General features: G+C 41.5%; 1 protein-coding gene across 1 annotated transcript in view; it reads left to right on the top strand.

Moving 5' to 3' along the window:
• ADAM12 (ADAM metallopeptidase domain 12) overlaps positions 1-11,677 on the top strand; it is a 183,130-nt gene extending 171,453 nt beyond the window's left edge. Inside the window, 6 exon segments of the mRNA XM_030950913.1 lie at positions 1,395-1,503; positions 1,998-2,133; positions 2,750-2,858; positions 3,485-3,667; positions 8,829-8,941; positions 10,379-11,677. Of these exon segments, the coding sequence (XP_030806773.1) occupies positions 1,395-1,503; positions 1,998-2,133; positions 2,750-2,858; positions 3,485-3,667; positions 8,829-8,941; positions 10,379-10,439 (711 nt within the window). The 3' untranslated portion in view covers positions 10,440-11,677.
• The last annotated feature ends 1,741 nt before the right edge of the window (positions 11,678-13,418 follow it).

Below are 13,418 nucleotides of genomic sequence, written 5' to 3'. Positions count from 1 at the left end.
CTCACACAACTGGTTCAGGAGAAAATGCCTCCTTGGAGAAAAAGTGTAAAAAATCCTGTTTATTAAACAATAAAACCTAAACAATATTAAACAATCAAACCCCTTGCTGCTCCAAAAGAGATGACAAACTGAGAAAGTCCCTCCCCGGGTTGCAGTTCAGCTCACTCAGTCTCTGATCAGTCCCTCAGTGCTGGAAATGTCGCAGGCCAGGCCCGGCCCGGCGGGCCTCAGGTGGAGCTGCCGGTGCTCTTCTGGGTGTTCAGTCCAGAGCAGGTTTGAACAGGTCCAAAGAAAAGGAAAAAAACCCACAGTCCAGGGAACTTCTTTGCCTCAACTAGCTAAACTAACTAAAACAACTGAGAGCTCTGTGCTGCTGTCTGTCCATCCACAGACAACACAGTCCAGGAGCAGGAATGTGGAGGAGTGAGTGCAGTGTCTGAAAACAAACTGAGCTTCTCCTCTCCCCCCTTCACTCTCTGCAACAAGGCTTAAAGGTGCAAAACTTATTATTCAGCAGAAACAGAACAAGACAATTGGGGATAAAAGCATTGTACAGTCAACCCAGGACAGGTAGCAAAGCTCCCCGGGGGTTTCCTCAGCCCTGAGCTCATTTCACAGCTTACTCCAGCAACTGATTCATCTTGGAACCATGGAAGAATCTGTGCTGGGCTCAGTGCAAGCCCTTATGGAGAGGAGAGCTCGGGGTGTCGTAATTACATATCTTCTGAACAGAGAGAAACATGGTTCTCCCAGGAAAATCCTGGCAAGCTGTGTAGAAGCTGTGAGAAACTTAGATAAAAGAATTCAAACAATTATTATCTCTCTTTCTGTAACCATTGTTTATAGATATGGTTTTCTAGAGTGTGCTATTCATATTCACCAATAGTGTGAGAGAAGATTCCTAAAGGTCTTAGGCCCACCATTGTTTCTAGAAGAACTGTAGATTTCTAATAATCAAGTGTCTTTTCATGCCTTTAAATGATGGAGTCTCTATCACCTTTGGCTGTCCCCAGTACCCCTTCAGGGGGCTGACAAAGCTCTGCTGCTCCTGTGCAGGCAGGAGGAGCTGAAGTTTTCAGGCAGATAATGCTGCTGCTGGAAGCAAACAGAGAACAAGACTTAAGAGGTGTCTGATTATCCTCATATTATTGATGTTGTCAGCTGGGGCAACTCCAACGATTTCCTGCCAAAGAAATAATGGTTTTTAGGATCCCTCTTCTTCCATGGCGAGTTGCTCTTTGCCACCTCAGTGTGCAGCAGGCAGCTATCAGCACATCTCCTTTCTTCTCCAAGTTTTATTCCTCTCTGATGTGTCACTGTCTGATTAGGAGCCCTTATCAGCCAGGGCTGCTCTCGGGTGTTTTTTATGTTAAGCCATTTGTCTTGTTTTGCAGGTCTGCAACAACAAAAAGAACTGTCACTGTGAGGCTGACTGGGCCCCCCCCTTCTGTGACAAGCCAGGCTTTGGTGGCAGCGTGGACAGTGGGCCCATCAGACAGGCAGGTCAGTGGGAATTCAGGCTCCACCTGGTTTTTTTACAGGATAAAGAGTGGAAATTGGTCAACCTCAAAAAGAATTACTTCTACACTTTGTTAATTTTACAGGATTTCATTATTCCGTGCCAGTTTTTCCCCAGAGTGTTGGAACATTAGTGACCTCAAAGAGATGTTTTTGGTTTATGTCTGAGGACATGACAGGACAAGCAGTCTCCTCACAAGTGGATGTACAAACTGAATCTCAATGGGAAATAATGTCTGTTTTCATATGAACAATACTGCTCTAAACCAAAATGGATCTCTCCTCTGCATGCCAGATGCTGCAGTGGGTGGCAATACTGAAATTACGACAGCATGGTTATTTCCATGACAAAGCTTCCCATCATGATTTCACTGCTGAAAGATTTTTGGTTTTTGAAGATAGCAAAGAAACCCTGGCCAGGCAGTGAGCAGGCCTTAGGAAGAAGTTAACTCCATGTGATTTTTTTTTTTTTTTTGCAGACAATAAGAGTTTGACCATAGGAGTGTTGATAACCATCCTGTGCCTTATCTTTGCTGGATCAATCATGTACCTCAAAAGGAAGGCTTTCATGAGGTGGTTGTTTACAAGCAAGAAGACAACAATAGAGAAATTAAGGTATGCCCATTTTCCCTAATTATATTCCAATAGATATTAAGGAAAGGAAGCAGTAAACACAGCAATTCTCATCACCGTGAATGTATTAGGAAGAGCCAGCCTTGACAAAAAATATTCACCATTACCGGCAGTGTTTTCCCTGGGTTGGTTTAATTTCATTGATAGGCAGTAAATAACACAGGTATTGGTTTGAATATATCCCTCTTTCCTTTTGGGATGAAAAATTAAGCAGCGATGGAAGTATTGCCTTTATTTTCATTTGCCTGAAACAGTTTCATTACACTGCATGGCCTTTTATCTAAACTCAGCTGAGTGAGCTGAAACTTTCCTATTTGAGGTCATTACTGTTTAAATGTTAGATTCATTAGAATAGTCTCCTGGGTTTTACAAAGCTGCATTTCCACAGATTGCAGAAGCTAATTTAACAGACTACTGGTTTCTAAAAAATCAATATTTATTTTTATTCTTGCAGGAATGCTAGACAATTTTTACTTTCCTTGTTTACTATAACCAGGCAGAAAGTCCTTGCAAAATCCCATTCTGAAAAGAGGCTCCTGTTTAAGAAAATGTTACAAAGCAGAACACTGTGTTCCACAATTAAATGTTTGTATTGCAGGTCTGTGAGTCCAGCAAGACCTTCCAGTTCATCTGAGCCAAATCATGTTCATACCATATGTGTTAGTAAAAACCTCATTGTGAAGCCACAAAATACAGCCATACAAAAAGTGAGTCTCTAAATCCTTTTTTAAAAAAAGTGGGGGAAAACCGAAAAAAGGTGTCATGTATTTTGGATCTCAGTTAAGTGATTTATTATAATACAATAATTACATGAACTTAATATCATGTAGGAATAACATTAAGTAAAATGAGAGAGGATTTAGGCTTCAAATTTCATTTATGCCTTCCACGTTGAATACAGGTGGAGCTGTCCAGTGCAGAAAAGAAATAGTTTTGTCTCTAGGAGAGAAAAGCAAGGGACTCCCATGGATTTTAAAGTAGCAATAGACCAGGTTTGGTGGGGCTTGCAGCTCCCTGGTGGGAGGTGTCCCTGCTCATGGCAGGGGGTTGGAACATGCTGGTCCTTCAGATCCCTTCAGACCCAACCATCCTGTGATTCTGTGCCAGCCTTTGAAATGAATAACTTTGGTGGAAGATTGAAATGTGTAATTTTGGTGGAAGATTTGTGTAAATGTGTAACTTTCATTAACACCAAAATGTTAACTTTGGTGGAAGATTGAAATGTATAATTTAGGTTGGATGATTGAAATGTATAACTTTGGTTGGATTATTGAAATATATAACTTTGGTTGGATGATTGAAATGTGTAACTTTGGTGGATGGTTTTTCCCAGAGGGATGGCCCCAGGCGGCCGCTGCCGTATCAGATCATCGACATCAGCGACCCTGTGAAGACACACGAGGTGCCACCATTAAAAACACCCCAGAGAGTCCTGCCACCCCTTCCCCAGCTGCCAGGCCACCAAGCTGGGCCTGAGAGACCCCTGCCAGCTAATCCTTCACTGCGGTTCTCCCAGGTAACCACTGATTCTCTTCTATGTAATATTTACTCTGTGAGTGTCTGGAGAAATGAAGTGTTTTCTCATCTTTCCTGCTGCCCTTTTCCCACAGTATTTCCTTTATGTTTTGTGTGAGTTTAGAACTGTGCTGTAGAAAAATTGCCTTGTGGCAAGTGGGGCTGTGATCCTAAAATTTTGGATCCTGAACTCTGCCTTCACCACTCAAAAGACAACAGAACAAACACATTAGAGGCAAACACATCTCTGCAGCTGCCCAGGCAGAGGAGAGCTGCACAATTTGTTAGTGAGCTGCCAAGCACAGAGAGAGAGTTTAGGGAGTCACGTTGCAGATGTGATGTGCAAGAGCAAAAGGTGTCTTAGCTTGATGTGCTTCTGCCCTGCCAAGGGCTGCATGAAGCACGGTCTGTTTTTCCAGAGCACAGACACAAAAACCACTATTTCATGCAGACACACCTTTCACTGCAATGTTTAAGTAGAGATGGTAAATATTTCTTTTTTTTAATTTTGAATGAATAAGATGCATCTCAGGGCGATAGACGGGGTGGATGAAGCTGTCTGTATTAAACAGTGCCTTTTCTTGTCACTGGCTGCTCCCTTTTGGTGGCACTTTGGAGTGACTGTTTCTAAGCAAAGCACCCAGGCTCTTCCTGATCTGGGTGTGGTACAAGGTGAAAATGAAGTGAATGTTGTTAACACCAGGCTCTCACCTGCAGGAGCCCTGAGAGCTGCTCGAGACCTTTCCTGGTGCTGGATAGGAGGAGACAGCTCTGAGACAGTGCTGGAGTGCAGGGCTTTGAAAAGGGATTGGAAGAATGTCAGAAACAGACAGGGATGAGAGAGGCTGCCCAGAGAAGTGGTCAGGGTGCCCAGAGAGGCTGTGGCTGCCCCTGCATCCCTGGAAGTGCCCAAGGCCAGGTTGGACAGGGCTTGGAGCAGCCTGGGATAGTGGAAGGTGTCCCTGCCCATTGTGGCAGCAAATAAGTGTTTCTAGATTTAATTTTTTCAAAGCCTGAACATTCTATCACTTAGGTTAGACCAACTTTTACAAGTGCAATCTATGTTTTATTTGGTTTTTTGTCTTCCCTCTTCCATGTTCCCAGTCATTTTTCTTTCCAAGGAGTAAGGAACGCTGATTCTTTCTAAAATAAATTTTGTAGGGAATCAGAAGCAGTATTGATTCTTCTTGCTTGTCGTTAGCTCCAGTGGTCTCATTGTTCATTTTCTTGTATTCTCTAACATTCTGCACAATTCACAGTGGTCATAGGGAAGATTTCAAGTGCAAGTGCTTTTCTGTTTCTTAAGCAGAATATGGATGGAGAAAAGGCTTTCCAAGGGTAAGGAACCATTTGTCATTCTCATGCTGCATCTGCACCTGCCCCAGCCTCAGTGCACATCACAGCAGCCCAGTGCTCCCCTAGAGCTCATGTTCCTAAATCCTTGTGCTCCAAATGCCACCCAGAGTGCCAGGTGGAATACCAGACCTGCAGTACTACCACTAGCAAAGACTGACAGGTCTGAAACTGCCAAAAAGCTTCTCAGCTTGGCAGCTCAAATTCATTGTGACAGTTCCTTCATCAAGCAAAACATCATTTCACCATTTTCAGTCTCTGCATGGAACACAAACAGGGGAACAGCTCAAGGCAACCTAAAGAATGAGCAAGAATGGATTCTTTCAAAATTATATCATAACCTCAATATTGTGTGAAACAGCTACTTTTTATATCAGAAGTACCAAAAAAACACTGTGTGGGGAGAAAATCTTTCATTCCTAAGTTAATTTTTTCCCTCAAATCTTGGAAGAAGTAAATTAGCTTAAGAAGAGTTCGGGATAATAAATATAAAAACTACTTCATGTATTGCTTCAGTTCTCTCTTGGAAGCACATCCAAAAGGTCAGCAAGAGGAAGGACTTTAAAAATCATTGCTACATTCAGGATGTCACCCAGATGCTCAGTGCTGCAGGATGGTGCTGTAAATTATATAAAATTTCCCTCAGTTGTAAGTAAAATAGTTAAAAAACAAAGACAACACAAAATAAACCAAACCCATCAACCAAACAAAAAATCCTCAGCGAATTAGCTCTTGCCAAGTTTAATATTTAATTATCTTTTGACTGAAAAACTGCTTTTCCTTCTCTCAGATGCTCTTGCAAGGCAAACAGTCTTTATTTATGGGCCAGATTCATAGTCAGTATAAATCAGCAGAGCCCCATGTGAATCAAGGGAACAGTGCAGGTTTATCCTAGCCATGGGTTCAGTCCAGGCACTTGGATTTGATCTCTTCCCCTCGATTTTGGTGCTTTTAGCATTCAGTTGCTGCCTCTGACACTCTCATTCTCTTGTTACCAAAATATATCTCATATTTCGCAGCTCATCCTAATGCCAGGAAACAGAACTTTTGTACTTCAAAATTTTACCACTTAAAAAAGTGGTTTTACTTGTTCCTCAGTAAAACAGAGCTCAGCCCAGCTCTGCTCCTTCTGCCACAGTTATCCTGGGAATATCTCTCCTGTGACACCTCAGCCTGGCTGTGGACACAAAGGGCTTTCACCTTCTTTAAAAACCAGTGGAAAAACTATGGATGTCTTTGGAACTGCTCAATATGAAAATTGTGGTTTTCATTCCAATATTTAGAACAACACTTCTCCAAGCAGGGCCTGAATGCATTAAATGCCAGTTTGTGGATATAAAGTGGACAAAGAAATCCATCCATAAACTCTCTGTGAGGAAGGGCTGAAGCTTTAGGGGAAGGAGTGGAGGAAGAGGAATGAGGGAAGCAGAGCTGGGGTGGTACCCTGATCTGTGCTGCAGACTCTCAGCACATCAAAGGCTCTGCAGGGCCCCACATGAGTTAACACACAAAGTTTGGATTCTCCTGTGGCACAGAAAGAACAGAGAAGGCCCTTCTGTAATCAGTCTGGGGGATGGGATTTATTTCTTCACAGAGCTTTTCCTCTGTTCCTTGGGTTATGTGCTCCTGGTGGCATCTCCTTTCTATCAAGTCTGTTCCATTTTGCTTCATCTCAGCCACCATTTATTCTCCAGCTCCATTTTTATCAGACTTCCTTCCCTTTTTAATTTTTTTCTTTCATTTACCCTTTTCTAGCAGCTTGCCACATTACACTTTCTGTCAAGAACACTTGGCTGCTTCCTCCTTAAGGATATTTTAACTTGAGGACATTTTGAGTGGGAAATGAATGAATAAATAAGTCAGGAGTTGGGCCTGTATACCCATTAATACGAGTACTAGTTATGCAGAGAATTAAACAGAGGGTGGACATTACATGCAACTTTAAAATGTAGTTTGTGGAAATTTGAACTTATTATATATGAGATTTACTTAAGCTCATGTATTTTCATACTTATCAAAATGCCTGTGGATAATCAATCTGCATTTCCTTCTTGAAAGAGCAAATATTTGCCATGGAAAGTAAAAAAACAAAGGGATGCTCAAAACAAATAATGAAAAGTTGGACTTTGTTCAGGAGCAATTCATGCTCTGATTGCTTGGATTACATCTTTCAAAGAATCTTGAATCAGATTATGCTTGTAAGCTCTTCTTGTTTCCTTTAATTTTACCAATGATACTTAACTAAAAATAAGGAATAAAATTCCTTGGGCAAAGCTTGGCTATGCAGCTCCAGTAGTAGGAAGATCTGAAGTGAGTTTGGGGATAAACTGGAGAGATTTGTGTGCCCTGAGCAAGCCACTTAATGTGTCCCAGCTCCCCATAACAGGACAAACAGCCAAGTTTCCCTGTTTGCAGGGACCACCCAGAGGAGCCACTGGCCCAGCCTGACAGCAGATGACTTCTGTTCTTTATTAATGGAGCCTTTAATTCCACTGAATGAAAGCACAGCGAAAAAAATCCACAGATGCTCCCAATGCAAACCAGACTGGGGCACTTTGGTTTTGTGGCCTTCTGAATTTCCATTTTAAAGTCATGTTGAGCATTCCCACCTTTCTATGGAACTGCCTCTGCAAAGTTATGTATTGAATCTTTGCTCTTTCCATTTACCCCCAAGTAAGCATTGAGTCAGTAGAGATGCACCCTGCACTTCTAGAGCAAGGAATCAAAAGTCATAAAATCATGAAAATATAGTATTAAATCTTTGGTTTTAAATTGTAGTGCCAGTTTATTAAAAATGAGTTACTTTTTACTCATTTAAACTTATCTGGTCATAACATATCTTCAGTTTAGGTTTAGATTAGGTGTTAGGAAGAAACAGTGAGGGGGGATGAGGGGTCAGTTTTACCCAGAGTGATGGCTGCCTCCTGGAAGTGTCCAAGGCCAGGCTGGATGGGGCTTGGAACACCCTGGTGATGCCTTAAGTTTTAGCTTTCATATTTTCCAGATTCTGTACTGCATTAGTATGTAACTCTGAACTCCATATAAAGTATCAGCAGTTCTCCTCACAGCTCAGGCACACAGAACAATCCCTTTCCAGCCCCAGAACCAAGGACACCGCTGCAGCTTCAGCCCCAAAACTGCAAACAACAGCAAATTGAGGAAAGCAAATTTGGGAGGATGGGACTGCATAACCTGGAGCTGTAATTGGACAATTAACCCCAATATGGAAATGGACCAGAACTTATAAAAGTGTGAGAACTCGTGACACACTGTCCATCTTGGGTCCATCTACATTAAAAATAGAATCAATACAGTGTTCTATATTTAAGCAAAAATATTGCACAAAGAATCTTTGATTAAACTCCTGGCTGTCCATTCCAGTCAGATATTCTGAAAGCAACAACATTTCAACATTAACCCCACTATGGAAATGGACCAAAACTTATACAAGTGTGAAACCTCGTGACTCATTGTCCATCTTGGGTGGAGCCTTGGCCAGGCTCTTGTACTGCCCAAGGTGTATCCAGTGAAGGCCTTTAATAAATAGCTGCTTTAATCCTTTAAATCCTTTATTCCTTTAACCTTTATTCTTTATTCCTTTAACCCTGTTCTCAGCAGCCTCCCAAGGCATCCCTGGGACATGGAAGGTGTCCCTGCCCATGGCAGGGGTGGCACTGGGTGGGCTTTAAGGTCCCTCCCAAGCCAGCCCAGTGTGTGACTCCACAATTCTATGGCTTTATGCGAGCTGTGGCTGTGTGGAGGGTGTGATGTCCCCTCTGAGAGCTGACAGGAGCTCGTGTTCCCTGCAGGAGCCCCCCAAGCCCAGCGCCCCTCGGAAGCCTCTCCCCACGGACCCGCTGGGCCGAGCGCGCCAGGGCCCCGCCGGACGGCCCCGGGCTCTGCCCCACGCCAGCCCTGCCAGGTCAGTCCTCACCCTCGTGCCTTAGCATTGCAGCTTCTGTGCTTTCCATCTATCTGCAACCCTGCCATTCAGCAATGTGTAACTCTAAACTCCATATACATGTCAGCTGCTGCTTCCCCATTTTGGGCAGACACGATTCCTCTCCAGGCCTGGCGATCAAGGACACCTCACTGCCTCAGGGCCCAGAAGTGTAAACAAAAGTGAGTTTTGGGGGGAGAAGACTTGAGGTAAATTACTTCACTAACTGAAGCCATAATTGGAAGATTAATCCCCAATATGCAAGTAGACCAAACTTATTAAAGTGGGAAAACCCATGACCCATCATCCATTTCTGGGTGTAGTCTCTGCGGGGCTTCATCTCCCCAAAATGTGTCTGAAGTTCCTTCAGAAATATAACCCCTTTTTATTCCCTTAATTTTCCCTTTTCATAAAAGTATGAAAACCTGTGACCCATCATCCATTTCTGGGTGTAGTCCCTGAGGAGCTTTGTCTGCCCAAAATGTACCTGAATGCCCTTCAATAAATATAACCCCTTTTTATTCCCTTAATTTTCTCTGGCCTCTGTTTTTAGGTGGTCGCAAAAAGGTATCAATCCCAACACCTGGATTTTAGCACTACAGCAGCAACATGGCTAAAATGGCTCAAGGAGCAACAACCACTTCAAATATAATTTCCATCTTTGATTTTACTTATCATGCTGCTTCTCACTGGGAGTGCACCAGCACAGTTGCTCTGACTCCCACAGAATATGAGGGTTTATAATACCTGTGAAGCTTTGACTGTAAACACCTGGCTCCATACTTACAAAACTAACCAATAAATAATGAATTTTCTCCTCAGACCCCTCCCCATCTGAATTAGGCTGAGAACTGAATGCTGTTAAAATCAGCCACCAAAAAAGTGATTTCCTGATCACCCATTTCCCAAGGAAACATCAGTTGACATCATCTGAAAACGTTATCCAAAAGATTCAAAAAGCATAGAAATTGTGCACTTCAAAAATATAAAGTATATTTGAAAAAATAATCATGAAGTGGAATAACTACACCAAATGTTAGTGGGTTTAGTCAATACTGTTTTCTTACCCAATATTCCTCAGTTTCCTGTCAATAAATGAGTTCCAAGGAACATAAAAGTGGTGTTTTAAGCTACAAAAATTCTTCCAGTAAAGCACTTAAGTGCTCAGAAACATTAAAAATAGAACTAACATAGTCTTCTATATTTTAGCAAAAATACTGCACAAAGAAACTTTGATTAAACTCCTGGCTGTCCGTTCTAGTCAGATATTCTGAAAGCAACAACATTTCAAGCTGACTCCTACAGCTTTTGGAGACCACCTGGAATTCTGCAACATTACTGACATTTTTATCAGGTACAAAATTGATGAGCACCCAAAGAAATGAAGTAACAATTTGCTGTTTTCCTTCCTTCCAACAGACCTGCTCCCAAACATCCACCACAGGTATCCAGGTCCAGCAACACTATGGATGTGAAATGAGGAGAAAACCTGACACCTTTATTTTAAAAAGTGAAGACAGAAGTTTGCACTATCTTTCAACTCCAGCTGGAGTTCATTTCTATGACAATACTTAGAATTTTTAATGTTTAAAACAGCATTATTTTTAAGAATTCTGAGCTACTGCCTTTGGTGCTGTGCTGTGCTATGGTGCTCTGTATACTTGCTCAGGTACTTGTAAATTATTAATTTATGTTGAATATTTATTACAGTGCAGTGCACTGTAGTAGATATTTTTACCATAGCTGAGTTTTCCTAAAAAGGAAACCTTTTTTTTGTAATATTTCACTGAACTTGAATAATTCTGCTCTGTTGGTCCTATGTAGGTTTGTTAGTTTTGTTCTTTAAGGAGTGCTGATGCAGATCAATGAAATGTGTAAACAGCTCCATCTCAATGGTCCTTACCCAACTTCTGAGTAAATATGGCAGGGTGAAAAGACAAAATCTCTCCTGGAACTGGGTGAAATGCCCAATACCTGCACACCAGGTGTGACCTGTATGTAACCAAAGGCTCACTCTGTGTCTGCAGCTGTACTGTAATCTCAATTTTCACGTTACTGTTTGAGATCTCCCAGAAATCTCTGTGCTGAAAGAGGATGTATGCACCTGGGAGAAGTCCTCTCACTGAAGAAGTACTGTATATCACCAAGCTGTGGTGGTTTTAGCCTCATTTTCCTCAAACACAGCCTGCTTAGTCCATGTTAATGCAGATATCAGGCCTCCCTGTGCCATCTCCTTTTTGATGCTTTGGTAATTAAATTCCACCATCTCATTGTTGTCCTGATTAGACTGGCAGTGCATTACACCCAGGGCTGGGGGGAAGCCAAGAATGACAAAGAATTACATTTAAAAATCAACTTTTATATTATTTCCTTTTGCCTCACTGCTCTGCTTATCACCTGTATTTTGCATATTTACTACTGTTTTGTATTAAACTTCTACAACGTTGCTCCAGGTTCCTTAATTCCCAAATCAAAATGTGTATTTTAATACATAGACTTGGATTATCAAAAAAAAAAGTTCATCTCTCCTCTGTGATTACACCTGATCTCTTCTGTGCCTTCTCAGTAGCACTGCTGAACCTGTAAAAACAGCAATTTTTAATTAGCAGCTGAAGCAGAGGGAGAAGGGACTATCACCTTTAATGGTTTCCTCATTGCTTGTGGTTTTTGTTTCCTTAAGCAAAAATAAAAGCATTGATAGAAACTCACATCTGTGTCATTGTGTTTCATTTTTCCCAGTTATTCCCTCTCACAGCAACACAACCTTCATGTTTATTGAGAAACTGAACAAACCAAAATCAACCCCAGCTCAGTTTGGTGCTCAATAGCAAAGGAAAAGCTTCACCAATTATTTCAATTCTTAAAGCAGCAACAGGGCTTTGTGTGTGGAGAATCACAACAGAAGGATGGGGGAACCACAATGATGCTTTTTATGTACTTTACATATTTCTGTATTTAAAATACTAATTTTGTGTATCTATAGTAGGGGGTACCTCAGTTTGAAGCAGCCACATGATCTCAGTTTGCTTTTTGAATGCTCCCATTTTATCAGATTTTTTCTGCAAATTGCTGAAAACCATAAGGTGAAACTGTGGGTAGTGAAAGGTGACATGAAATGACTAAAAAGTGTCTGTTATCAGCATCAGGAGTTCTGAATTTTACAGGAGCAGCCTAGGTAAGACTTGGCACGTGTATAAACTCAAACATGACCAGCCTAGGCAGCCTTTAAAGTATAGAAAATAGAAATATCCACACAGGGCACCCAGCTGTGTCCCTGTCACTTCAAGCAGGCACCTCACCCACCCCAAATGCCAAATTTCTCAATTATTCCCACTAAAACAAGCACAGGTATCCAGGGACAGGGAATTTACTCCTACAGTTAAGAAGAACATATTATCTACCAGGCTTACCATCTAAGACATGGCTAAACTTTGAGATTTCTAGATGTCTGGGAAAAAAATCCCAATTCTCTATCTGAAACACAGGTAACAAAACCCAAAAATCCTATAAAAACTAACACCATTACTTGACACCAATAAAAGTTTTTATTGAATAGTACAAGATGATTTTTTTTCATAGCAAAATTTGGGTGAAATGTAGGCAACAGCCATAAAATGTGAAATCCTTCCAGTCAGCAATTTGCAAATTTTATATTTTTTTTATATTTCTATTTCACAGAACTCACAGAATGACTAGGTTGGAAGAGATCTTAAAGATCATCGAGTCTATCCCATGCCCTAACACCTCAACTAAACCAATATATTTATTGATATTTATATTGATAGTTATATTGATAGTTATATTTATATTTTTGTCAGCTGCAAAATTCTACAGGCAGAAAAGGACCTGTAGATTGGGTGGAATGGGACAACAAACAACACCTGACAACAAGAGATGACACCAAATGATCCATCAAATCCTTCTTTTCTTTTGGGCAATTTTATCAGTAGTAACTGGTTTTAGGTGCTTTCCCATCTAATTGGTGCCTTCGTGATTAGAAATGCAGATGGCATGGAAAATTCCACTGTGGAAAGCAGGTGAATGGTTTTACATCTGTAAGCAAATAAATTCCTGTGGGATACAGCAGGGTGTGAAATCCAAGGTGTGCTCCTTGCACCAGCCCTGGCATAAGAAATTCAGTCCTGTCATAAAAAATTCCTCCACCTCCCTGCTCAGCAAATCACCTTTTCTAAATCACCTTTAATAGTTAAAGGTTAATAATTTCTAAATCACCTTTAATAATTAAGGTTACACCAACCTTTAAATCCTCATTATTTTATGGGTCTTAGTTTATCTTGGTGGGAGAGATTTTTTGGTGCTGATTCTTCCTTTCTGTCCTCTCCCACACCCCAGTTCCAGCCTCCCACCTCTGGAATGCTGCCACAGCCAGGCTCCCTTCCAGAGGGAAGGCAGGAACAGAGTGTGCTCTCCCTAAAGCTGCCTTTATGCTAATCAACAG

The sequence above is a fragment of the Camarhynchus parvulus genome, chromosome 6 (genome assembly GCF_901933205.1).
Source record: "Camarhynchus parvulus chromosome 6, STF_HiC, whole genome shotgun sequence".
Lineage (NCBI taxonomy): Eukaryota > Metazoa > Chordata > Aves > Passeriformes > Thraupidae > Camarhynchus > Camarhynchus parvulus.
This window is presented reverse-complemented; position numbering and strand designations above follow the sequence as displayed.